General features: G+C 38.0%; 1 protein-coding gene across 1 annotated transcript in view; it reads left to right on the top strand.

The window, feature by feature from the left end:
- REDIC1 (regulator of DNA class I crossover intermediates 1) overlaps nt 1-27,842 on the top strand; it is a 96,148-nt gene that overhangs the window by 29,721 nt on the left and 38,585 nt on the right. Inside the window, exons 8-9 of the mRNA XM_003825725.5 lie at nt 26,914-27,443; nt 27,718-27,787. Of these exons, the coding sequence (XP_003825773.2) occupies nt 26,914-27,443; nt 27,718-27,787 (600 nt within the window). The remainder of the gene's footprint in view (nt 1-26,913; nt 27,444-27,717; nt 27,788-27,842) is intronic.

Below are 27,842 nucleotides of genomic sequence, written 5' to 3'. Positions count from 1 at the left end.
AGCTCCAGGCTATAACTGTATGGACATCTACTATTTCTACTAAGGCTCAGTAGTTTTCTTGAAGTACTGCTTCTCAGTTTATCGTGTGCTTTTGGTTACTTTACACATTCTGAAATGGTTGTTTTTGCACATTTTGTCTGGTTTTAACATTGCATTTTGGGGGAGAGTATTTGCCAAATTGCTCACTCTATCATCCCAGAAAGTCCTGCCCCACATCAGGTTTTTTTTTTCTTCTTTTTCTAATGTTAAACCAACCTTGTATTCCTGGGATAAATCCCACCTGTCACAATATGTTATTCTTGTTATGTATTCTTGGCTTTGATTTGGTAAAATTTTGTTAGGAAATCTTGTGTCAGTCTTCATGAGGAATATTATTTTGTAGGTTTCTTTTCTTGTAATATCTTAGTCTGGTTTTGACCAGCATAATGTCAGTGTCATAGAATGAGCTGGGAAGTATTCCATCATGTTTAATTTTCTGGAAGAGTTTGTATAGAAAGTGTATACAGTTATGTGCTGCATAACAATGTTTCAGTCAACAATGAATGGCATATATGATGGTGGTCCCATAATATTATAATGGAGCTGAAAAATTCCTACCATCTAGTGACATTGTAGCTATTGTAATATAGTAGCACAGCTCATTCCTCATGTGTTTGTGTGATGCTAGTATTAACAAACCTGCCAGTCATATGAAAGCGTAGCATATACAATTATGTATAATACATAATAATTGATAATGATAATAAATAACTTGTTAATGGTTTATGTATTTATTATACTATTTATTGTTATTTTAGAGTGTGCTCTTTCTACTTATTAGAAAAAAAGTTAATTGTAAAACAGGCTCAGGCAGGGCCTTCAGGAGGTATTCCAGAAGAAGGCATTGTTATCATAAGAAATGACAGTTCCCTGTGAATCACTGCCCCTGAAGACCTTCCAGTGGGACAAGATGGGGAAGTGAAAGACAGTGAGATTGATGATCCTGACCCTGTGTGGACCTAGGCTAATGTATGTTTATGTCCTAGTTTTTAACAAAAAAGGTTAAAAGTAAGGAAAACATTTAAAAAAATGTAAAAATAGAAAAAAGCTTATAGAATAAGGCTGTAAAGAAAAAATTTTTTACAGCTGTACAATGTGTTTGTTTTAAGCTAAGTTATTACAATAGAGTCAAAAAGTTTAAAAAATTAAAACATTTATAAAGCTACAGTAAGATAAGGTTAATTTATTGATGAAAGAAATTTTTAAAAATAAATTTAGTGAAGCGTAAGTGTAGAGTGTTTATAAAGTCTACAGTAGTGTATAGTAATGTTCTAGGCCTTCACATTCACTCCCCACTCACTGACTTACCCAAAACAACTTTCATCCTACAAGCTCCATTCATGGTATGTGTCCTTTGCAGATGTGCCTTTAAAAAAAATTTTATGCTGTATTTTTTTCCTATACCTTTTCTAAGTTTAGATACACAAATATCATTGTGTTACACCTGCCTACAATATTGTGCTATAGGCAATTGTACTGTAGGCAATACTGTACAGGTTTGTAGCCTAGGAGCAATAGGCCATACTATATAGCCTCGGTGTGTAGTAGGCTGTCCCATCTAGGTTTGTGTAAGTACACCCTATGATGTTCCCACAAGGACAAAATTGCCTAATGACACATTTATCAAAATGTATTCTTGTTGTAAAGTGATACATGATTGTAATTTCTAACTTAAATCATAAAGTTAATCAGTGAAGCCATGTGAGTACTGGTGTTCTCTTTTGTGGGAAGGATTTTTATTACAGTTTAAAGTTTTTACTGAACACAGGGCTAGTCAATCAGATTATTTGTTCTTGAGTGAGCTTTGGTAGTTTGTGTCTTACAAAGAATGTATTTATTTTGTCTACCTTGTAGAATTTAGTGACATAAAGTTATTCATAACTTTCTCTTATTGTTTGAAATCTTTACCATCTGTAGCACTGTCTTCTCTCTCATTAATGAGATTATTTTTCTCTTATTCTCTATTTTTTTCTGACTATTCTGATACAGCAATATCACTTTTATTTATGTTCTTACAGAATTATCTTTTAGTTTCACAAGTCTTTTATTTTTATATTTTTAAAAATTGCATTGAATTCTGCTTTTCTATTTATTATTTTCTTTTGTCTGCTTATTTTGCATTTAATTTCCTCTGCATTTTCTAGTTTCTTTAAGAGGTAAGGTCATTGGTTTGGAACCATTCTTCTTTACTAATATAGGCATTTTAGGGCTATAAATTCTCTGCTAACTGCTATTTTTGCTGTATCTTACAAATTTTGAAATATTATGTTTTCATTTTTATTCACATCACAATACTTTTTTTTTTTTGAGACAGTGTCTCGCTCTGTTGCACAGACTGGAGTGCAGTGGTGTGATGTTGGCTCACTGCAACCTCTGCCTCCCGGGTTCAAGTGATTCTCCTGCCTCAGCCTCTTAAGTAGCTGGGATTACAGGTGCCTCCCACCATGCCTGGCTAAGTTTTAAAAATATTTTTGGTAGAGTTGGGGTTTCACCATGTTGGCCAGACTGGTCTCGAACTCCTGACCTCAAGTGATCCACCTGCCTCAGCCTCCCAAAGTGCTGGGATTATAGGCTTGAGACACCATGCCCAGCCTGGATCAAAATACATTCTAATCTTTCTTTGGATTTCTGTTTCAATCCATGAGTTATTTAGAAATTTCGTATTTGGTTCCCAGAAACTAAGACTTTCCCATTATCTTTATGAATTAATTCCTTTGTGGACAAGGAACATACTTTGTGTGATTTGATCCTTCCAAATTTATTCAGACTGGTACAGTGGCTAAGAATATGGTTTACATTTAATATGACAATGTATAGGTTTGGATTTAAGTCTGTCCTCTTGCTGTTTGTATTTTGTCTATCCCTTTGCCTCTTTTTCTACTTTTATTTAAGTATTTTTATGACTTCTTTTCATCTCTTTGTTTATTAGCTATAATTCTGTTTTATTATTGATTGCTTTAGACTTTATCAGATATATATTAATGTATCACAGATTATCTTCAAGTTATAGTATCAAGTATAGTATAAGAATCTTACGGTAGTATACTTTTTATTTCTTCTCTCCTTTGGCCTTTGTGTTATATTCATACATTTATTTATGTGTATGTTATAAACCCAATAATGCATTGTTGTTTTGTTTTAAAGAAAGCTAAATAAGAAAATATGTTTCTTATATTTAAGCACGTAGTTGTTATTTTTAGTGGTCTTCATTATTTTGTGTAGATATAGATTTCCATCTGGTATCATTTTCTGTTTGAAAGACTTAACATTTCTTCTGTTGTAGATCTGCTGGTGATTAATGCTCTAATCTTTGTATATTTGCAAATTTCTGTTTTTGAAAGATGTCTTTTGACTTGGTGTAGTTTCCAACTAGAAGTTTGCTGTCATTATCTTAATATCTGTATATATAATATAGTTTTTATCTTTGTTTTTGTGATTTTTCTGTCATGATTTTTTAAACATTGATTTCTATTCTTTGATTAAGATATTAATTTTCTTTCTATTTCTTGTGTTTGGGTTTTCTTGATCTTGGATTTGTGGACTTATTTTTATCAAAAATTTTTAGCCATTATTTCTTCAAATATTTTTTCTGACTCCTTTCCTTTTCCTTGGGGGACTCAAATTGGTAAATTAGTCTACTTGAAATCTCAGTTTACTGGTGCTCTGTTTTTTCCAGTCTTTTTTCTCTCATTGTTTTATTTTATGTAGATTATATTACTATATCTTCCACGTCCGTAATTGTATCTTCCGTGTGGTCTTATCTGCTGGTAATCCTATCCAGTGTAATTTTCATCTCTAGAACTTTGATTTACCTTTTCTTTTTTATCTTCCATGTATCTATTAAGCATGTTCAGTAATTCCTCTGTCTCCTTGAATACAGGAAATATAGTTATGATAACTGTTTTAATGTCCTTGTCTACGAATTCCATTATTTTTGTCATTTCTTGATCTGTTTTTAATAATTGATTTTGCTTCTCATTATAGATTTTCTCTTTTATGCATTCCTGGTAATTTTGTTGGATTCTATACATTGTGAATTTTTATCTTTATGGCTGCTGGACATTTTTATTTTCCTGCACATCATCCTTGGAAACACTATGGTACTTGGAAACACTATGGTACTTGGAAACACTATGATCTTATTGAGGCTTGCTTTTAAATTTTGTCAAGCAGGACCAATAAGCCTTCAGTTTGTAGTTAATTTTGCTCCACTGCTGAGGCAATACCCTTCTGAATACTTTCTTGATCCCCCTTGAATTATGAAATTTTCCACTGTAGAGGGTAGAATCAAAATTTTCCCCCCTAGTGAGCTCCTGAGATTGTTCTATTTTTCTTACCTTGGGTGGTTCTTTTCACAGCCTTCGGCAATTACTTCACATGCATGTGCCGGTTAGTATTTAGTTGAACACTTGAGAACACTGTGGATCTCTGGAGGTCTTACTCTCTGAAACACTCTCCTTTATGGTACTCTAACTTGTGAACTCTATCCTCTGCAATCTCCCTGGATCCCCAGCTGTTTCCTCAACAAAGGGAGCCTCAGTTGGGCTCTGATTAGGTTCCCTTTCCTTGTTCTGTGGCTTGGATGTTCTCTCCAGACAATAACCTAGGAACAATCACAGAGTTCTCCTCATTTGTTTTCTCTCTCTCAGGGATCATTATCTTGCTCACCTGGTCTCCTCTGACTGAAAACTGTTGTCTCATATATTTTGTTCTTTTTTTAAAATTTTTTTATTGATACATATTATTTAATATTGTACATATTAATGGGGTACATGTGGTATGTTGTTGCATGCATGGAATGTGTAATAATCAAGTCAGGGTATTTAGGATATCCATCACCACAACCATTGATCATTTCTGTGTGTTGAGAACATTTTAAGTCCTCACCTCTAGCTATTTTGAAATGTACAACACATTTTTGTTAACTACAGCACCCTACTCTACTATCAAATATTAGCACTTATTCATTCTATCTATTATATGTTTGTACCCATTAAACCTCCCTTCATACCCCCTCCCTTCCCTCTGCACACATATCTACATCCTTCCCAGCCTCTGGTAACTATCATTCTACTCTACCCCCCAGAGATTAACTTTTTTAGCTCCCACATGTGAGTGAGTACATGTGCTATTTGTCTTTCTGTGTCTGGCTTATTTCACTTCCAGTTCCACCCATGTTGCTGCAAATGACACGATTTCATTCTTTTTTAATGGATGGATAGTATTCTGTTTTGTAAATTTACCACATTTTGTTATCCGTTCATCTACTGAAGTATGCTTAGGTTGATTCCATATCTTTGCTATTGTGAATAGTGCTGTAATAAACAGGGGGGTGCATATATTGTTTTGATAGGCTGTTTTCCTTTTCTTTGGATAAATAGCCAGTAATGAGGTTGCTGGATCATACTGCCATTCTACTTTTAGTTTTTTGAGATGTCTCCACATTCTTTTCCGTAATGACAGTACTAATTTACATTCTCACCAACAGTGTATGAGAGTTCTCTTTTCTCCATGTCCTTGCTGTTTGTTATTTTTTTGTTTTTTGATAATAGCCATTCTAACTGAAATAAGATGATACCTTATCGTGATTTTGATTTGCATTTCCCTAATGACTAGTGACGTTGAGCATTTTTAAAAAAATATACCTTTTGGGCATTTGTATGTCTTCTTTTGAGAAGTGTCTATATCCTTTGCCCACTTTTTAATGGGTTGTTTGTTTTATTCCTGTTGAGTCATTTGAGTTTCTTGTATATTCTGGATATTAGTCCTTTGTCAGATTAATAATTTGCAAATATTTTCTTTCATTCAACAGGTTGTCTCTTCACTCTGATGATTGTTTCCTTTACTGTGAAGAAGCTTTTTAGTTTAATATAGTCCCACTTATCTATTTTTTTCTTCTTGTCTCTGCTTTTGAAGTCTAAGTCATAAAATCTTTGCCTAGACCAATGTCCTGGAGTGTTTCTTCTGTATTTTCTTCTAATAGTTTTATTGTTTCAAGCTATACATTTAAGCCTTCAATATTTTGAGTTGATTTTTGTATATGGTGAGAAGTGGTTGTCTAGTTTAATTCTTCCACATATGGATTTCTAGTTTACCCAGCACCATTTATTGAAGGTGTCCTTTCCCCAAGATACATTTGTGACACCTTTGTCAACAATCAGTTGGCTGTAAATATATAGGTTTATTTCTGGGTTCTCATTCTGTTCCATTGGTCCATGTGCCTGTTTTTGTATCAATATCATGCTGTTTGGTTATTATAGCCTTGTAATATATTTTGAAGTTGGGTAGTGTGATGCCTCCACCTTTGTTCTTTTTGCTCAGGATTGCTTTGGCTACTTTGGCTGTTTATTGGGTTCCATACAAATTTTAGGATTGTTTTTCGATGTCTGTGAAAAATTTATTGACAGAGATTACATTGACTCTGTAGATTGCTTTGGGTAGTATGATTATTTTAACAATACTCATTATTCCAATCCAGGAGCATTGGATGTCTTTCCATTTGTATCTTCGTCAATTTCTTTTATCAAAGATTTGTAGTTTCCTTTGTAGAGGCCTTTCACCTCCTTAGTTAAATTTATTCCTAGGTATTTTATTTTTATATGTTGTAGGTATATAATGGGATTGCTTTCTTGATTTGTTTTTCAGATAGTTCATTATTGATGTATACAAATTCTACTGATGTTTGTTTGTTGACTTTCTGTCCTGTAACTTTACTGAATTTATCAAATCTAAGAGCTTTTTTTTTGGTGGAGTCTAGGTTTTTCTAAATATAAGATCATTTCATCTGCAAAGAGGGACAATTTGACTTTCCCTTTTCCAGTTTGGATGCCTTTTGTTTCTTTCTCTTGCCTCATTGCTCTGGCTAGGACCTCCAATACCATGTTGAATAGGAGTGGTGAAAGAGCATCTTTGTCTTGTTCTAGTTCTTAGAAGAAAGGCTTTCAGGTTTTTCCCATTCAGTATGATACCTGTGGGTTTGTCATAGATGACCTTTATTATATTCAGATATGTTCCTTCTATGCTTAGTTTGTTGAATGTTTTTATCATGAATGGGTGTTGAATTTTATTGCATGCTTTTCTGAATTAATTGGTAGGATAATATGGTTTTTGTCCTTCATTCTGTTGATGTTTTATATCACATTGATTGATCTGCATATGTTGAACCATTCTTATATCCCTGGGATAATCCACTTGATGATCATGTATTATCTTTTTTTAAGTACTTTTGGATTTGGTTTGCTAGTGTATTGTTGAGGATTTTTGTGTCTATTCATCAGGAATATTGGCCTATAATTTTCTTTTTGTTGTATCCTTGCCTGGTTTCGATATCAGAGTAATCCGGCTTCATATAATGAGTTAGGAAGATTTTCTCCCCTTCAATATTTTGTGTAGATGATCTGTCTTATGCTGAGAGTGTGGCATTGAAGTCTCCAACTCTTATTGTATTGGTGTCTCTCTCTATTTAGATCTAATAGTATTTGCTTTATGAATCTTGTTGCTCTAGTTTTGGGTGCATATATATATATTTAGAAATGTTGTATCCTCCTGCTGAATTGATCCTTTTACCATTATATAATGACCTTTGGTTTCTTTGAAGTGTTTTTGACTTAAAGCCTGCTCACTTTTGGTTTCCTTTTGTGTGGAATATCTTTTTCCATCCCTTTACTTTCAGTCTATATATGTCTTAACAGATGAATTGAGTTTCTTGTGGGTAGCATATAGTTGTGTTATGGTTTCTTATTCATTCAGTGGATCCATATCTTTTAATGGGAAATTTTAATCAGTTTACATTCAAGGTTACTCTTGATATGTGAGGACTGATTTCTGTCATGTTATCAATTGTCTTCTGGTTGTATTTCTTTTGTTATTTCTCTCTTACTATATATCTTAATGGTTTGATTTTCTGGTGTGGTAACATTTGAGTCCTTTTTCTTCCTTATTTGTATCTTTGCTCTACCAGTTAGTTTTATACTTTCGTGCATTTTCGTGATAGTAGATATCATCCCTTCACTTTGAGGTGAAAAAGTCACCAAGCAATTCTTGTAGGGCAGATCTAGTGGTGATGAATTTCCTGCTTTCTTTTTCTTTTCTTTTCTTTTTTGGCTTGGAAATTTTTTATTTCTCTTTCATTTTTGAAGGATAGCCTTTCTGGGTATTCCTGGCTACCAGAATATATTGTCCCTTTCTCTCCTGGCCTATAAGATTTCTGTTAGAAATTCATTGTTAGTCTAATAGGAATTCACTTATATATGACAACTTCTCTCTTGTTTTTAGAATTATTTGTCTTTGAGTTTTTTTTTTTTTTTTACTTTAAGTTTTAGGGTACATGTGCACAACGTGCAGGTTAGTTACATATGTATACATATGCCATGTTGGTGTGCTGCACCCATTAACTCATCATTTAACATTAGATATTTCTCCTAATGCTATCCCTATACCATCCCCCCACCCCACAACAGGCCCTGGTGTGTGATGTTCCCCTTCCTGTGTCCATGTGTTCTCATTGTTCAATTCCCACCTATGAGTGAGAACATGTGGTGTTTGGTTTATTGTCCTTGCGCTAGTTTGCTGAGAATGATGGTTTCCAGGTTCATCCATGTCCCTACAAAGGACATGAACTCATCCTTTTTTATGGCTGCATAGTATTCCATGGTGTATATGTGCCACATTTTCTTGATCCAGTCTATCATTGTTGGACATTTGGGTTGGTTCCACGTCTTTACTATTGTGAATAGTGCCGCAATAAACATACGTGTGCATGTGTTTTTATGGCAGCATGATTTATAATCCTTTGGGTATATACCCAGTAATGGGATGGCTGGGTCAAATGGTATTTCTAGTTCTAGATCCCTGAGGAATCACCACACCATCTTCCACAATGGTTGAACTAGTTTACAGTCCCACCAGCAGTATAAAAGTGTTCCTATTTCTCCACATCCTCTCCAGCATCTGTTGTTTCCTGACTTTTTAATAATCGCCATTCTAACTGGTGTGAGATGGTATCTCATTGTGGTTTTGATTTGCATTTCTCTGACGGACAATGATGATGAGCATTTTTTCATGTGTCTGTTGGCTGCATAAATGTCTTCTTTTGAGAAGTGTCTGTTCATATCCTTTGCCCACTTTTTGATGGGGTTGTTTGTTTTTTTCTTGTAAATTTGTTTGAGTTCATTGTAGATTCTGGATATTAGCCGTTTGTCAGATGGATAGATTGCAAAAATTTTCTCCCATTCTGTAGGTTGCCTGTTCACTCTGATGGTAGTTTCTTTTGCTGTGTAGAAGCTCTTTAGTTTAATTAGATCCCATTTGTCAATTTTGGCTTTTGTTGCCATTGCTTTTGGTGTTTTAGACATGAAGTCCTTGCCCATGCCTATGTCCTGAATGGTATTGCGTAGGTTTTCTTCTAGGGTTTTTATGGTTTTAGGTCTAACATGTAAGTCTTTAATCCATCTTGAATTAATTTTTGTATAAGGTGTAAGGAAGGGATCCAGTTTCAGCTTTCTACATATGGCAAGCCAGTTTTCCCAGCACCATTTATTAAATAGGGAATCGTTTCCCCATTTCTTGTTTTTGTCAGGTTTGTCAAAGATCAGATGGTTGTAGATGTGTGACATTATTTCTGAGGGCTCTGTTCTGTTCCATTGATCTATATCTCTGTTTTGGTACCAGTACCATGCTGTGTTGGTTACTGTAGCCTTGTAGTATAGTTTCAAGTCAGGTAGCGTGATGCCTCCAGCTTTGTTCTTTTGGCTTAGGATTGACTTGGTGATGCGGGCTCTTTTTTGGTTGCATATGAACTTTAAAGTAGTTTTTTCCAATTCTGTGAAGAAAGTCATTGGTAGCTTGATGGGGATGGCATTGAATCTATAAATTACCTTGGGCAGTATGGCCATTTTCACGATATTGATTCTTCCTACCCATGAGCATGGAACGTTCTTCCATTTCTTTGTATCCTCTTTTATTTCATTGAGCAGTGGTTTGTAGTTCTCCTTGAAGAGGTCCTTCACGTCCCTTGTAAGTTGGATTCCTAGGTATTTTATTCTCTTGGAAGCAATTGTGAATGGGAGTTCACTCATGATTTGGCTCTGTTTGTCTGTTATTGGTGTATAAGAATGCTTGTGATTTTTGTACATCGATTTTGTATCCTGAGACTTTGCTGAAGTTGCCTATCAGCTTAAGGAGATTTTGAGCTGAGACGATGGGGTTTTCTAGATATACAATCATGTCATCTGCAAACAATTTGACTTCCCCTTTTCCTACTTGTTTATCCTTTATTTCCTTCTCCTGCCTAATTGCCCTGGCCAGAACTTCCAATACTATGTTGAATAGGAGTGGTGAGAGAGGGCATCCCTGTCTTGTGCCAGGTTTCAAAGGGAATGCTTTCAGTTTTTGCCCATTCAGTATGATATTGGCTGTGGGTTTGTCATAAATAGCTCTTATTATTTTGAAATATGTCCCATCAATACCTAATTTATTGAGAGCTTTTAGCACGAAGGGTTGTTGAATTTTGTCAAAGGCCTTTTCTGCAACTATTGAGATAATCATGTGGCTTTTGTTGTTGGTTCTGTTTATATGCTGGATTACGTTTATTGATTTGCGTATGTTGAACCAGCCTTGCATCCCAGGGATGAAGCCCACTTGATCATGGTGGATAACCTTTTTGATATGCTGCTGGATTCAGTTTGCCAGTATTTTATTGAGGACTTTTGCATCGATGTTCATCAGGAATATTGGTCTAAAGTTCTCTTTTTTTGTTGTGTCTCTGCCAGGCTTTGGTATCAGGATGATGCTGGCCTCATAAAATGAGTTAGGGAGGATTCCCTCTTTTTCTACTGATTGGAATAGTTTCAGAAGAAATGGTACCAGCTCCTCCTTGTACCTTTGGTAGAATTCGGCTGTGAATCCATCTGGTCCTGGACTTTTTTTGGTTGGTAAGCTATTAATTATTGCCTCAGTTTCAGAGCCTGTTATTGGTCTATTCAGAGATTCAACTTCTTCCTGGTTTAGTCTTGGGAGAGTGTATGTGTCGAGGAATTTATCCTTTTCTTCTAGATTTTCTAGTTTATTTGCGTAGAGGTGTTTATAGTATTCTCTGATGGTAGTTTGTATTTCTGTGGGATTGGTAGTGATATCCCCTTTATCATTTTTTATTGCATCTATTTGATTCTTCTCTCTTTTCTTCTTTATTAGTCTTGCTAGTGGTCCATCAGTTTTGTTGATCTTTTCAAAAAACCAGCTCCTGGATTCATTAATTTTTTGAAGGGTTTTTTGTGTCTCTATTTCCTTCAGTTCTGCTCTAATCTTACTTATTTCTTGCCTTCTGCTAGCTTTTGAATGTGTTTGCTCTTGCTTCTCTAGTTCTTTTAATTGTGGTGTTAGGGTGTCAATTTTAGATCTTTCCTGCTTTCTCTTGTGGGCATTTAGTGCTATAAATTTCCCTCTACACACTGCTTTGAATGTGTCCCAGAGATTCTGGTATGTTGTGTCTTTGTTCTCATTGGTTTCAAAGAATATCTTTATTTCTGCCTTCATTTCTTTATGTACCCAGTAGTCATTCAGGAGCAGGTTTTTCAGTTTCCATGTAGTTTAGCGGTTTTGAGTGAGTTTCTTAATCCTGAATTCTAGTTTGATTGCACTGTGGTCTGAGAGACAGTTTGTTATAATTTCTGTTCTTTTACATTTGCTGAGGAGTGCTTTACTTCCAACTATGTGGTCAATTTTGGAATAAGTGTGGTGTGGTGCTGAGAAGAATGTATATTCTGTTGATTTGGTGTGGAGAGTTCTGTAGATGTCTGTTAGGTCTGCTTGGTGCAGAGCTGAGTTCAATTCCTGGATATCTTGTTAACTTTCTGTCTCATTGATCTGTCTAATGTTGACAATGGGGTGTTAAAGTCTCCCATTATTATTGTGTGGGAGTCTAAGTCTCTTTCTAGGTCTCTAATGACTTGCTTTGTGAATCTGGGCGCTCCTGTATTGGGTGCATATATATTTAGGACAGTTAGCTCTTCTTGTTGAATTGATCCCTTTACCATTATGTAATGGCCTTCTTTGTCTCTTTTGATGTTTGTTGGTTTAAAGTCTGTTTTATCAGAGACTAGGATTGCAACCCCTGCCTTTTTTTGTTTTCCATTTGCTTGGTAGATATTCCTCCATCCCTTTATTTTGGGCCTATGTGTGTCTCTGCGGGTGAGATGGGTCTCCTGAATACAGCACACTGATGGGTCTTAACTCTTTGTCCAATTTTCCACTCTGTGTCTTTTAATTGGAGCATTTAGCCCATTTACATTTAAAGTTAATATTGTTATGTGTGAATTTGATCCTTTCATTATGATGTTAGCTTGTTATTTTGCTTGTTAGTTGATGCAGTTTCTTCCTAGTCTCGATGGTCTTTACAATTAGGCATGTTTTTGCAGTGGCTGGTACCAGTTGTTCCTTTCCATGTTTATTGCTTCCTTCAGGAGCTCTTTTAGGGCAGGCCTAGTGGTGACAAAAATCTCTCAGCATTTGCTTGTCTGTAAAGGATTTTATTCCTCCTTCACTTATGAGGCTTAGTTTGGCTGGATATGAAATTCTGGGTTGAAAATTCTTTTCTTTAAGAATGTTGAATATTGGCCCCCACTCTCTTCTGGCTTGTAGAGTTTCTGCCGAGAGATCAGCTCTTAGTCTGATGGGCTTCCCGTTGTGGGTAACCCAGCCTTTCTCTCTGGCTGCCCTTAACATTTTTTCCTTCGTTTCAACTTTGGTGAATCTGACAATTATGTGTCTTGGAGTTGCTCTTCTCGAGGAGTATCTTTGTGGTGTTCTCTGTTAAATGTTGGCCTGCCTTGCTAGATTGGGGAGGTTCTCCTCGATAATATCCTGCAGAGTGTTTTCCAACTCGGTTCCGTTCTCCCTGTCACTTTCAGGTACACCAATCAGACATAGATTTGGTCTTTTCACATAGTCGCATATTTCTTGAAGGCTTTGTTCATTTCTTTTTATTATTTTTTCTCTATACTTCTCTCTTGCTTCATTTCATTCATTTGATCTTCCATCACCAACACCGTTTTTTCCAGTTGATCGAATCGGCTACTGAGGCTTGTGCATTCATCACGCAGTTCTCATGCCTTTGTTTTCAGCTCCATCAGGTCCTTTAAGGACTTCTCTGCATTGGTTATTCTAGCTGGCCATTCATCTAATTTTTTTTTCAAGGTTTTTAACTTCTTTGCCATGGGTTCGAACTTCCTCCTTTAGCTTGGAGTAGTTTGATCATCTGAAGCCTTGTTCTCTCAACTTGTCAAAGTCATTCTCCATCCAGCTTTGTTCCGTTGCTGGTGAGGAGCTGCGTTCCTTTAGAGTAGGAGAGACGCTCTGATTTTTAGAGTTTCCAGTTTTTCTGCTCCGTTTTTTCCCCATCTTTGTGGTTTTATCTACCTTTGGTCTTTGATGATGGTGACATACATATGGGGTTTTGGTGTTGATGTCCTTTCTGTTTGTTAGTTTTCCTTCTAACAGTCAGGACCCTCAGCTGCAGGTCTGTTGGACTATGCTGGAGGTCCACTCCAGACTCTGTTTGCCTGGGTATCAGCAGGGGAGGCTGCAGAACAGCAGATATTGGTGAGAAGCAAATGTTGCTGCCTTATCGTTCCTCTGGAAGTTTTTTCTCAGAGGAGTACCCGGCCCTGTGAGGTGTCAGTCTGCCCCTACTGGGGGGTGCATCCCAGTTAGGTTACTCGGGCGTCAGGGACCCACTTGAGGGCGCAGTCTGTCCATTCTGAGATCTCCAGCTGCGTGCTGGGAGAACCACTACTCTCTTCAAAGCTGTCAGACAGGGACATTTAAGTGTGCAGAGGATTCTGCTGCCTTTTGTTTGTCTATGCCCTGCCCCCAGAGGTGGAGTCTACAGAGGCAGGGAGGCCTCCTTGAGCTGCGGTGGGCTCCACCCAGTTGGAGCTTCCTGGCTGCTTTGTTTACCTACTCAAGCCTCCGCTGTGGTGGGCGCCCCTCCCCCAGCCTGGCTGCCGCCTTGCAGTTTGTTCTCAGACTGCTGTGCTAGCTATGAGTGAGGCTCCATGGGTGTAGGACCCTCTGAGCCAGGTGTGGGGTATAATTTCCTGTTGTGCCGTTTGCTAAGACTGTTGGAAAAGCACAGTATTAGGGTGGGAGTGACCCGATTTTTCAGGTGCCGTCTGTCACCCCTTTCTTTGACTAGGAAAGGGAATTCCCTGATCCCTTGTGCTTCCCAAGTGAGGCGATGCCTCGTCCTGCTTCAGCTCACTCTGGATGCTGCCCCCACTGTCCTGCATGCACTTTCCGACACTCCCCAGTGAGATGAACCTGGTACCTCAGTTGGAAATGCAGAAATTACCTGTCTTCTGTGTAGCTCACGCTGGAGCTGTTCCTATTTGGCCATCCGAGTTTTTATTTATTTTTTTTTTTGAGATAGAGTCTTGTTCCGTCACCCAGGCTGGAGTGTAATGGTGGCATCTCAGCTCACTGCAACCTCTGCCTCCTGGGTGCAAGCAATTCTTGTGCCTCAGCCTCCTCAATAACTGGGACTACAGGTGCATGCCACCACACCCAGCTAATTTTTGTATTTTTAGTTCCGATGGATTTTTGCCATGTTGGCCACACTGGTCTTGAACTCCTGACCTCAGGTGATCTGCCCACTTTGGCCTCCCAAAGTACTGGGATTAGAGGCATGAACCACTGCTCCTGACCTGTCTTTGACTTTTGACTGTTTGACTATAATGTGGTGGGAGATAAGACCTTTTTGGGTTGTATTTCTTTTGGGATCTTTTAGTTATCTGGATATCTAAATTGCTTGCTAGTCTTGAGAAGTTTTCAGCTATTATTTTATCAAATAGGTTTTCTATACCATTAAACTTTTCTTCACCTTTCGGGATACTCAACATTTGAATATTTTGTCACTTTATGGTATGTCATATGTCACGTCTTTCTACATTTCTTCTTCTTCTTTTTTTTTTTTAAATTCATCTGACTGGGTTATTTTGAAAGACCTATCTTTAAGTTCTGAAATTCTTCTCTTTGATCTAATCTACTGATGCTCCTGATTGTATTTTTCATTTCATTCATTGACTTTTTCAGTTCCAGGACTTCTTTTTTGTGATATCTCTCTTTGTGAATTTCTCATTTATATTCTAAATTGTTTTGCTGATTTCTTTGTATTTTCTATCTGTGTTCTTTGTTATCTCACTGAGCTTCTTTTATATCATGATTTTGAATTCTTTTTCAGGTATTTCATAAATTTCTTTTTTGTTAGAAGCTGTTGTTGGACAATTATTGTGTTCTTTTGAAGGTGCCATATTTCCTTGCTTTTTCATGTTTGTGTTCTTTCATTGATATATGAGCACCAGGTGTAATAGTTTCTTCTTATGATTTTTTGGATTGGCTTTCATAGGGGAAGACTTTTTCCTATAGGTGTATCCATAAAGTTGGTTGGGTAGGACACTTGGATTTTGATTCTGGATACACGCAGTAGTGTAGTCTCTATATAATTTCTTTAACTGTACACACTGTCAGTGGTGTCTGATTTCCTCATTGACTTAGGCCACAAAATTGTTAGAGGAGGCTGTGGTGAGATTTTTCTGGGGATGGGATGCCAGGTGGGCCAGTCTTTGGGCCCCAATTGCATGCTGAGTGTGCCTGTTCTTGGGTTTGTAGACAGCATGTTTAGGTGCTGGCATTGACAGATCCAGGTGGGCCAATTCTTGATCCTCCTGGCAGCTTGCTCAGGTTCTGGTTGTGGTAGTGGCAGACCAGGTGGGTGGGTAAGTCCTTGGGCCCCTATACAGTGTATGTGGTGTAGGTGATGATAGTCATGGTGGTGGGACGGACAACCCTCAGGTTTCCAGGTGGCATTTGTTGGTGATAGTGGTAGCTTTGACAGGTTGGCCTGGTTAGTCCCTAGGCCCCTGGGTGGTGTGTGTGTGTGGGTGCTGGCAGTGGTGGTAGCAACAGGCTGGTGAAGCCCATCCTCAAGCTCTGGGAAGGAATGTGCAGATGCCAGCTGTGGTGGATGGATGGGGAAGGAATGTGCAGATGCCAGCTGTGGTGGATGGATGGGGAAATCTCCAGGCCTCTGGATGGGTAGATTGCACACTGGTGGCAGGTTTTCTGGGTCTGTTGTTAGACTCAGGTGGTGTGCACACGTACCTGGGGCAACTGATGGAGTAAGATGATCCCCAGACCGCCAGGAGGTATGCTTGGGCAGTGGGGGCTAGTGCTAGGTGAGGCAGGCCTCTTCTTAAGTCCTTACAGTGGTGTACATGGGCACAGGCTATGGTGGGTGGGGCAGGACAAGCGCTAGGACTCTGGAAGGCATACAAGTGGCACTGGTGGTGGCAGGTGGTGTGGGGCTGTTATTAAGCCCCCTGGTGGTGTATGTGTGTGCATCAGGGGTGGCTGATGGGGCAACAGAATTCCTGGGGCCTCAAGCATCATGCTTGGACTTGGCAGATGCAGGGGTGTGTGGAAGGGATGGTGCCAGGCTGGGTGGGCCTGTTCTCAGGCCCCCTGATGGTGCATGGGTGTAGGCTGTAGTGAACAGGGCAGGCTGGTCCCCAGTGTTTGAGCAGTGTGCCTGGGTAGCAGTGGCAGCAGAGGCAGTGGGTGGGGAAAGCCTGTCCTCAGGGGCATGCAAGTGTGAGGTGGCTCTGCTGCTAGGGGGAGGCAGTTTTCTATCTTTGGTAGCTGCCTGAGACAGGCAGATTTCAGGCTCTGGGTAGAGCATGTTTTGAGAATTGGCAGTGGCAGTTGATGGGGAGAACCTATCTTCAGCTCATGCACAAGTTTGTGGCCACCCTGTCACTGGGGGCAGCTATAAGTGATAGCAGTCCCAGGCCGGCAGGCTTCTGTCTCTGGGGAGCACATGCTGTGGCACCCTTTGTACCAGGGGCAGTCTTCCTGGTGTGCTACACCACCTTTTCCCTAGTGTGCAGGACACTGTGGGCTAGAGTACTGGGGGGCTCTGCTGATCCACAGGGTCCAACTGGTGTCTTACTGCAGCACCCATCTAGGTGGACATGGGAAAATGTCAGTGGGGCTCCAGGGATACGTAGATGCAAGGGTTTTTTGGGCCCTGGGGCAGGATACCATCTGTTGGGGCCTGGGCTATCAAATGATGCTCTGAAGGAGCTGCTTCGGATTTGGGGTTTGTGTGGGACCTGGCATTAACTCCCTTACTGGAGCAGTGCCACCTCAGGGACTTTGGGGACCTTCCCATTCCATTCTCAGAGCCCATGAGGGTTGAGGGACTCTAATGCGGCCAGGATTGTGGGAGTCTGTGATGAGAATGTGGACTGCTGGGGATCTCTCATTTAACCTTTTCCCACACTGGGGAGCTTCTCCTGGCTCTGCTATTGTAGGGAGGCTAGGCCATCTGCCTAGCCTCCCTCTCCTTCTGTGCCCCAGGTGTTTCCTGTCACTTCTATGTTGAATTCCAGTGTGTTCTCTTTCATATTCTCTTCGAATTGTAACTATCTACTGACTACTTTGATTCTTTGTGGAAAAGTGTCCTATGCCTCTAGTCAGCCATCTTGAAACTATCCTCCAGTTTTTAAATTTTATTAGTTAGTAGAGTCGGTCTGGCCCCTGTTATTTCATTTTAGTCAGATGGAGATCCTGAAATTCATTCTTCAGGAAATTCATTCAGGAGTCAGACTGCTGTTTTCCAAGGCAAAATGTCAGTTTTACTTTTGTGCTCGGAACATTTATTTCAATGATTTCTTATTGCTCTTTTCAAAAGCAAGGCTCTGCATAATCTGGGCCCTTTTGGACTTTATAGCCCTAGGTCATAAGTTTTCTTTCACTGATTCTATTCCAGCTTTACCCCTCTTCTGTTTCTCAAACATGCTGCAAATTTTGCATTTCTACTGATTATGCAGTTTGCCTATTCCTGTTTTCATGTATCTAACCATTCTGTATCTTTAGTGTATTTATCACTTCCTTACTCTAGTGACTTTCCTGACCGAACTATCTGAAACACGACCTCCAACACAAGGCATCCCATCATGTGATCTGGTAGTATTTGTAATTATCTTTTATATTTATTTACTTCTTTATTTCTTATCCTCTGTATTTGTTAGTGGTTCATTGTCTTTTATTTGTTTTTTATCATCCTTCACTAGACTATAACCTCTGTTGTCTCCCTACTACATAGTAGACACATTAAATATTTGTTGAATACACATTAAAGGCTTATTTAGATAATGAATGTTTTTATTAAAATTTTAGTCCATAATTTTTGATAAATTTTATATTTATCTATCGGAAAACATAAATTGTTTAACAAGTTGGACTTACTTGTCTTAATTCTTTTCAGTTTTTTAGGATAATTGGTCTCTGTCATCTCTAGGAGTAAGAATCCTTTCCAACTTTAGTTCCCAAATCAGATGCCATCTGCCTTAATTTTTCTCAAGCAGAAGAATCTCTTCTTCTGTTTACTGTTTTAGCATTTGACTGTAGGATAATACCTGTCACTTTGTAATTTTTTTCTTCCTCTTTTATACTGTAAATTTCTTGTTGGCAATAACTACTCTACATTTCTGTATTGTCCACATCTCTTAGTGAGTGATTCCACTGAGTCAGATGCTTAAAATACCTTTTAAAAATCATGACTTTGGAAAATGGCAGATAAGAGACAGGACTAGTATGCAGCTCCCACTTGGACAGAACAGCAGGTAGAGACTCACATCATGAACTTTTACTCCAAAAAGCACTGCAGAAACATACCAGGAAAACCAAAAGAATTCAAAGACCCTTTGAAAGATGTGGCTTGCTCTGCAAACTCCATGAGACAGCCAAAAAATTCAGTTCCCAAAGTGTGAGGGGGGGATAGCCTGCTTCCAAACACACATCTCCACTGGGGAACCAGAAATCCAGATCATGGGAGAAGGATTTAACCATCCCTAGAGCTGAAATGGAAGTAGGGAGCTAAGCAAAATATAAAAGTGGAAGAAGCAGCTGGAAGAGCCCTGTAGAAACTCCTGGTCCCCAGCTTGAGCCCAGGGAAGCCATCCCTGGCCTTCTCTCACAGGGGTCCTTAGGGAAGGTACCCAGTGGAATTGAGGAGGGGCCACAGGGTGAAAGAAGCTTCTGACTGAACTCTGTGATAATTTTGACTAAGCATGAATTTTCATGAGCAGAATCTTGGCGGTGGGGTGCGAATGGGAAATGCAGATATGAGTGCAGAAGCTGCAGCCAACAGTGTGGGTAGACAGGGAGGGGCAAGGCCTGGGAGCCCTGCTTGCTTTCTTAGTGGGGAGGCTCATAGCCTGGGGCAAGATCTCAGCACTGTGTGCCCATTGCCTGGATGTAAACTTAGCACTGTTGGTGGGCATGGTGAGAGTGAGACAGGCTTTACTTGCTGCCTGGGAGCTGAGAGAAGCCTATCACCAGAGGCTTTCTCTCAGTGATGAACTGTATGATGCAGCAGAGGTAGCCATAATCCTCTGTGGAACATAACTTCATTGGCCTGAGAACCACCCCCATCCCCCACAGTGGCTGCAGCAAGCACTGCCCAAGGAGGGTCTGAGCACAGACCTTTCTAACTCTGCCCTTACCTGATTTTTTTTCCCCCACTTTGGTAGCCAGAGGCAAAAGACATAAACTCTTGGGAACTCTATGGCCCCACCTATTGCTTGAGAAACCTGAAAATTTATCCTGGCCAATGTAGGGCAAACTTGCATACCCCTTCTACTACCACAGGTGGTGCTCTCTTGAAAGTGCCACCTCTGGGCTGGAGGCCAGCCAACTCAGTCCATTATAGCAACTCAGAACAAGCCTGCTCCAAAGAAGGAGAAAACAACAGCTAATTCTACCACGTGCAACATCCTGGCTATCCAGAGGTCCTGAGTCTGTTCATGTGACAACTTCACTGCTAGCATAAGCAGCATTTGAGAAAACCAGTGCACTAAAAACTACAACCAAGGACTCCCACAGAGTCTACATCACTCCCCTGCCACCTCCATTGGAGCAGGTGCTGGTATCCACGGCTGGGAGACCTGAAGATGGATCACCTCATCACATCACAGGACTCTTTGTAGACATTCCCCAGCACCAACCTGGAGCCTGATAGCCTCACTGGGGGGCTAGACCCAATCACTGCAGTCTGGCTCATGTGCAGCCCCACCCATAGGGGAACAGGGAGAGCACCACATCAAAGGATCACCCTGTGGGACAAAAGAATCTGAACAGCAGCCCCTGTGTTCCAGATCCTTTCCACTGAGACAGTCCATCCAAATGAGAAGGAACCAGAAAAGTAATTCTGGTACTATGACAAAACAAGTTTCTGTAACACCCCCAAAAGACCACACTAGTTCTCCAGCAATGGATCCAAACCAAGAAGAAATCTCTGAATTGCCAGATAAAGAATTCAGAAGGTTGATTAATATGCTACTCAAGGAGGTACTAGAAAAAGGAGAACACCAACTTAAGGAAATTAAAAAAAAAAAAACCAGATATGGATGAAAAGGTCTTCAGAGAAATAGATGTCATAAAGAAAAGACAATCAAAACTTCTGTAAGTGAAAGATGCACTTAGAGAAATACAAAATACACTGGAAAGTTTCAACAATAGAATCGAACAAGTAGAAGAAAGAACTTGAGTTTGAAGACAAGGCTTTTGAATTAACCCAATCCAGCAAAGACAAAGAAAAACTAATTAATAAAAAATAAATGAACAAAGCCTTCAAGAAATTTGGGATTATGTTAAACAACCAAACATAAGAATAATCAGTGTTCCTGAGTAAGAAGAGAAATCTAAAAGTTTGGAAAACTTATTTGAGGTAATAATCGAGGATAACTTCCCTAGTCTTACTAGAGATCTAGATATTCAAATACAAGAAGCTCAAAGAACACCCAGGAAATTCATCACAAAAAGATGATCACCTAGGTAAATAGTTATCAAGTTATCTAAAGTCAAGACAAAGGAAAGAATTTTAAGAACTGTGAGGCAAAAGCATCAGGTAACCTACAAAGGAAAACCTGTAAGATTAACAAGAGAGTTCTCAGCAGAAACCCTACAAGCCAGAAGGAATTGGGATCCTATCTTTAGCCTCCTTAAACAAAATAATATAAGCCAAGGATTTTCTATCCATTGAAACTAAGCTTCATAATGTGAGATAAAGTATTTTTCAGACAAACATGCTGAGAGAATTCACCACTACCAAGCCAGCACTACAAGAAATGCTAAAAGGAGTTCTAAATTTTGAAATACACCAAAATAGAACCTCCTTAAAGCAGAAATCTCACAGGGCTTGTAAAACAATAACACAATGAAAAAAAAAAAAACACCAAGATATCCAGGCAACAACTAACATGATGAATAGAAAAGTACTTCACATGTCAATACTAACATTGAATATAAATGGCCTAAATGCTTCACTTAAAAGATACAGAATGTCAGAATGAATAAAAATCCATCCACCAAGTATCCGTTGTCTTCAAGAGACTTATGTAACACATAAGAATTCACATAAACTTAAGGTGAAGAGGTGGAAAAAGATATTCCATGCAAACAGAAACCAAAAGCGAGCAGGCGTAGCTATTCTTATATCATACAAAACAGACTTTAAAGCAAAAACAGTTAAAAAGACAAAGAAGGACATTATATAATGATAAAAGGATTAGAACAACAGGAAAATATCACAATCCTAAATACATATGCACCTAACACAGGAGCTCCCAAATTTATAAAACAATTACCACTAGACCTAAGAAATGAGATAGATGGCAAATAATAGTGGGGGATTTCAGTACCCCACTGACAACATTAGAGAGGTCATCAAGACAGAAAGTCAACAAAGAAACAATAGGCTTAAACTGTACCCTAGAACAAATGCACTTAACAGATATTTTCAGAATATTGTACCCCGAAACTGCAGAATATACATTCTTTTCATCAGCACAAGGAACATTCTCCAAGATAGACCATATGATAGGCTGCAAAACAAGTCACAATAAATTTAAGAAAACAGAAATTATATCAAGTACTCTCTCAGAACACAGTGGGATAAAATTGGAAATCAACTCCAAAAGGAACCCTGAAAACTGTACAAATACATGGAAATTAAATAATCTGCTCCTAAATGATCTTTGGGTCAACAATGAAATCAAGACGGAAATCTAAACATTCTTTGAACTGAACAGTTGTAGTGACAAAACCTATCAAAACCTCTGGAATACAGCAAAAGTGGTGCTAAGAGGAAAGTTAATAGCATTAAATGCCTACATCAAAAAGTCTGGAAGTGCACAAATAGACAATCTAAGGTCACACCTCAAGGAACTAGAGAAACAAGAACAAACCAAGCCCAAACCCAGCAGAAGAAAAGAAATATAAAGATCAGAGCAGAACTAAATGAAATTGAAACAAACAGAAAAAACAATACAAAAGATAAATGAAATGAAAAGCTGGTTCTTTGAAAAGATAAAATTGATGGACCATTAGCAAGATTAACAAAGAATAGAGAAGACCCAAATAAGCTCAATTAGAAACAAAATGGGAGATATTATAACTGATACTACAGAAATACAAACAATTATTCAAGGCTACTATGAACACCTTTACACATACAAATTAGAAAATCTATAGGAGATTGATAAATTCCTAGAAATATACAACCCTCCTAGATCAAACCAGGAAGAAATAGAAACTCTGAACAGACCAATGACAAGTAGTGAGATTGAAACAGCAATTTTAAAACTTGCCAACAAAAAAAAAGTCCGGGACCAGATGGATTCACGCTGAATTTATCAGCCATTCAAAGAAGAATTGGTACCAATCCTACTGAAAATTATTCCAAAAGATAAAGAGAGAATCCTCCCTAAATCATTCTGTGAAGCCGGTATCACCCTAATACCAAAACCAGGAAAAGGCATAACAAAAAAAAAAAAAAAAGAAAACTATAGACCAATATTCCTGATGAATATAGATGCAAAAATCCTCAACAAAATACTAGCTAACTGAATCCAACAGCATATCCAAAAGATAATACATCATGATCAAGTGAGTTTCATACCAGGGATGCAGGGATGGTTTAACATACATAAGTCAATAAATATCATACACTACATAAACAGAATTAAAAATAAGAATTATATGATCATTTCAATAGATGCAGAAAAAGCATTTTACAAAATCTAGTATCACTTTATGATTAAAACCCTCAGCAAAATCAGCATAAAAGGGACATACCTTAAGATAATAAAAGCCATCTATGACACACCCACAGCCAGCATTATACTGAATGGGGGAAAGTTGAAAGCATTCCACCCCAGAACTGGAACAAGACAAGGATGCCCACTTTCACCACCTCTATTCGACATAGTACTGGAAGTCCTAGCCAGAACAGTCAGACAAGAGTTCACCACTTCTATTCTACGTAGTACTGGAAGTCCTAGCCAGAGCAATCAGACAAGAGAAGAAAATAAAGGGCATCCAAATAGATAAAGAGGAACTCAAGCTGTTGCTGTTCACCAATGACATAATAGTATACCTAGAAAACCCTAAGGACTTATCCAAAAAGCTCCTAGATCTGATAAATGGACTCAGTAAAGTTTCAGGGTACAAAATCAATGTACACAACGCAGTAGAACTGCTATACATCAACACTGAATAAGCTGAGAATCAAATCAAGAACTCAACCCCTTTTACAACAGCTGCAAAAAATAAAATACACCTAACCAAGGAGGTGAAAGATCTCTACAAGAAAAACTAGAAACACTTCTTAAAGAAATCATAGATGACACAAACAAATGGAAACACATCCTATGATCATGGATGTGTAGAATTAATACTGTAAAAATGACCATACTGCCAAAAGCAATCTATAAATGTAATGCAATTCCCATCAAAATACCAATATCATTCTTCGCAGAACTAGAAAAAATATCCTAAAATTCATATGCACCCCAAAAACCCCACAGAGCCAAAGGAAGACTAAGCAAAAAGAACAAATCTGGAGGCATCACATTACCTGACTTCAAACTATACTACAGGGCTATGGTTACCAAAACAGCATGGCACTGGTATAAATATAGGTATGTGGACAGATGGAGCAGAATAGAGAACCCAGAAATAAAGCCAAATACTTAAAGTCAACTGATCTTCGGCAAAGCAAACCAAAACATAAAGTGGGGAAAGAATACCCTATTCAACAAATGGTGCTGGGATAGTTGGCAAGCCACATGTAGTATGAAACTGGATCCTCATCTCTCACCTTATATAAAAATCAAGTCAAGATTGATCAAAAACTTTAAGACATGAAGCCATAAAAATTCTAGAAGATAACATCAGAAAAACTCTTCTAGACATTGGCTTAGGCGAAGAATTCATGACCAAGAACCAAAAGCAAATGCAACAAAAACAAAAATAAACAAATGGAACCTAATTAAAATAAAAATCTGCACAGCAAAAGAAATAATCAGCAAAGTAAACAGACAACCCAGAAAGTGGGAGAAAATCTTCCCAAACTATGCATCTGACAAAGGACTAACATCCAGAATCTACAAGGAACTCAAATCAGTAAGAAAAAAACAAGTAATCCCATCAAAAAATGGGCTAAGTACGTGAATAGACAATTTGCAAAAGAAGATAATACAAATGGTCAACAGATATGAAAAAATGCTCAACATCACTAAAGATGGAGGAAATGCAAATCAAAACCACAATGCAATCACCACCTTACTCCTACAAGAATGGTCATAATTAAAAAATGAAAAAATAATAGATGTTGGCATGGATGTGGTGAAAAGGGAATACTTTTACACTGCTGGTGGATATGTAAACTAGTACAACCACTATGGAAAACAGTATGGAGACTCCTTAAAGAACTAAAAGTGAACTACCATTTGATCCAGCAATCCCACTACTGGGTTTCTACCCAGAGGAAAATCAGTCAGTATATGAAAAAGACACTTGCACGTGCATGTTTATAGCAGCACAATTCACAACTACAAAAACATGGAACCAGCCTAAATGCCTATCAACCAATGAGTGGGTGAAGAAAATACATACGCGCACACACACACACACACACACTCTCACACACTCACACTCTCACACTCCATGGAATTCTACTCAGCCATAAAAAGGAATGAAATTATGGCATTCACAGCAACCTAGATGGAGTTGGAAACTATTATTCTAACTGAAGTAACTCAGGAATGGAAAACCAAACATTGTTACATTCTTACTTATAAGTGGGAACTAAGGTTTGAGGACACAAAGGCATAAGATTGATATAATGGACCGGTCGTGGTGGCCTACACCTATAATCCCAGCACTTTGGGACGCTGAAGCAGGTGGATCACCTGAGGTCAGGAGTTTGAGACCACCCTGGCCAACATGGTGAAACCCTGTCTCTACTAAAAACACAAAAGTCAGCCGGGTATGGTGGCACACACCTGTAATCCCAGCTATTCAGGAGCCTGAGGCAGGAGAATTGCCTGAACCCAGGAAGCAGAGGTTGCAGTGGGCCAAGATTGCACTACTGCACTCCAGCCTGAATGAAAAGAACAAAACTCCGTCTCCCACACACACAAAAAAGATTGATATAATGGATTCTGGGGACTCTGGGGTAGGGTGGGGGAGGGATGAGGGATAAAAGACTATACATTGGGTACAGTGTACACTGCTTGGGTAATGGCTGCACCAAAATCTCAGTAACCACCACTAAAGAACTTGTTCATGTAACCAAACATCACCCATTTCCCAAAAACTATTGAAAGAATAATAAAAAAAAGATTTACATTTATAGTGTGCTTAATATCTTATAAAGTGCATTTACCTCTATTCTTTTATGTAGAGTAACAGATATTTTCCTCATGTTAATGGTGTATATTAGTGCATACTATATACTGTGTCTTTTGGTATAGCAAAATAACATCATTCTGTCTAAAACACCAATAAGGCCCTCATTGAGAAACAACGTAGGATCATGAGCTGTGAACATTCATGGGTAAAACATTAATCTCTCTCTTTAACAACAAGCTGAGCTCTTTTATCTCTCTATTACCAATATATGGCCTAGTACCTGGAACAGAGTAGGTGATCATCAAATATTTGATAAATAATTTAAAAATAGTTATTAGAGTTTTAGCAGTCTGTGCTTTTTTTTCCTGATTTTTTTGATAACTCCAACCTCTGGAACAACTCACTTCCAAATAAATTTGTAGTCACTGACAATAAAATAAGAAACATCTTGATTTGTAATTATTTTCCACTATATCTTTGATTCTTGTACACAAATTGGACTTAACCTAGAAGTATTATTTCTGCATTAGAATAGAACTTACAAGTTATCTAATTCATCTAATTAGTTTTTATCTAATTCACCTTATCTCTTGGTTTTATTACATATATACACATTTGTATATATATTGCTCTTCCTTGGGAACTTTATAATTGTTTTTATATCCATATTAGATTGAAAAATATGTTATAATGGTCTCATAACTATTTGATTTTATGTTTTAACACTGGTGATAAATTTTCTCTACACAGCCTTCAAAACATCTTTCTCTGGTTAAATGGAACAGCAGTGACATATAGTGGTTGTCTAGTTTATTCTTTAGATTTTATTACAGAAAATATACTATAGGTTGGTCATGTTTTAATTAAACCTCATGCTAACATTTCATGTTGTAATAAAAAACTGACCATAGATTATTTTCATACTCAATAAGTCATTAGAAGAGCACATTAGACAAATTTTCACCCAAAGCAATATTATTTATTTAAATATAAAAAATAAAAACATAGTCTAGGTAAATGTTACTAGCAACTCAATATGTCCTCTAAGAATTGAAAGTAAGAGTTTCTAAATGCAAATAATCCATGCTTTTCTTGCTAAATATGTTTTTGTTTATCCCAAAGTCTAGGAAATAGGAATTTACTTACTAAAAGCCCTGCTGTAATTATGGATGAAGATTGTAGAAGCACGGATGAAATAAGACAGTCAGACTACATTACTGAAAAACACTCAGTACAGCATATTTGGGGGAAAAATGGAAAGGAAGTTTCAAATTTTCTTGAAGATGTGAACCAGTCTACTCCTAACCTTCTATCAGAGAATTGTGACTCTTTTGTTAGTCAAAATATGATCAATGTATTAAACATAGATCAGCAAAGGATAAAGAAAACATTTAACAAGTGTGATTATGATAGTATGGGAGATACTTGTGTAGTCACTAGTTCTGATAAAAACCATGTCACTGACAGATGCATTAGAAACATTTTTACAGCTCCAGAGTTGACTTTTAGTAATTCGACTTTGAATAAAACAAGTTATCCAGAAAAATGTCAGCCAAACAAGAAGTATCAGAGAGAGTATAACAAAAATGAAAGAAATGATCTTAGTACATCTTTTGAGAACGATTACTACCCAAGCAGCTCTGAAAGAAAAGGTTGGTATTGTACATGGAAAATGTAATTACATATTCTTTTTTTCTTTCAGTTTTAGTATATATATTTGTATATTTATACACACACGTCTATATATTTGTATGTGTGTTTATGTGTTTGGAGGAAAATGAAACCAAAAATAGAATGGCTTCCTATTATATAACATTGTGGACCAGTGGTTTTCCTCTGTACATGTCATGTTAATATGCTTTGAATTAAAAAATGAAAATAGACTATGCTAAATTTTTAACTCGGTGCATACTTTTGTTTTTTAAGAAAAATTTGAAAATGATTACCAAGAGAAGACACCACAGAAAAGTATTCAGAAATATCCAGCAAACTCTATGTAAGTTTTTAGGTAAATCTGGGGAATACAAATCAGGATCTAGTATGATGCATGA

Source organism: Pan paniscus, chromosome 10, assembly GCF_029289425.2.
Source record: "Pan paniscus chromosome 10, NHGRI_mPanPan1-v2.0_pri, whole genome shotgun sequence".
Taxonomy (NCBI): Eukaryota; Metazoa; Chordata; class Mammalia; order Primates; family Hominidae; genus Pan; species Pan paniscus.
This window is presented reverse-complemented; position numbering and strand designations above follow the sequence as displayed.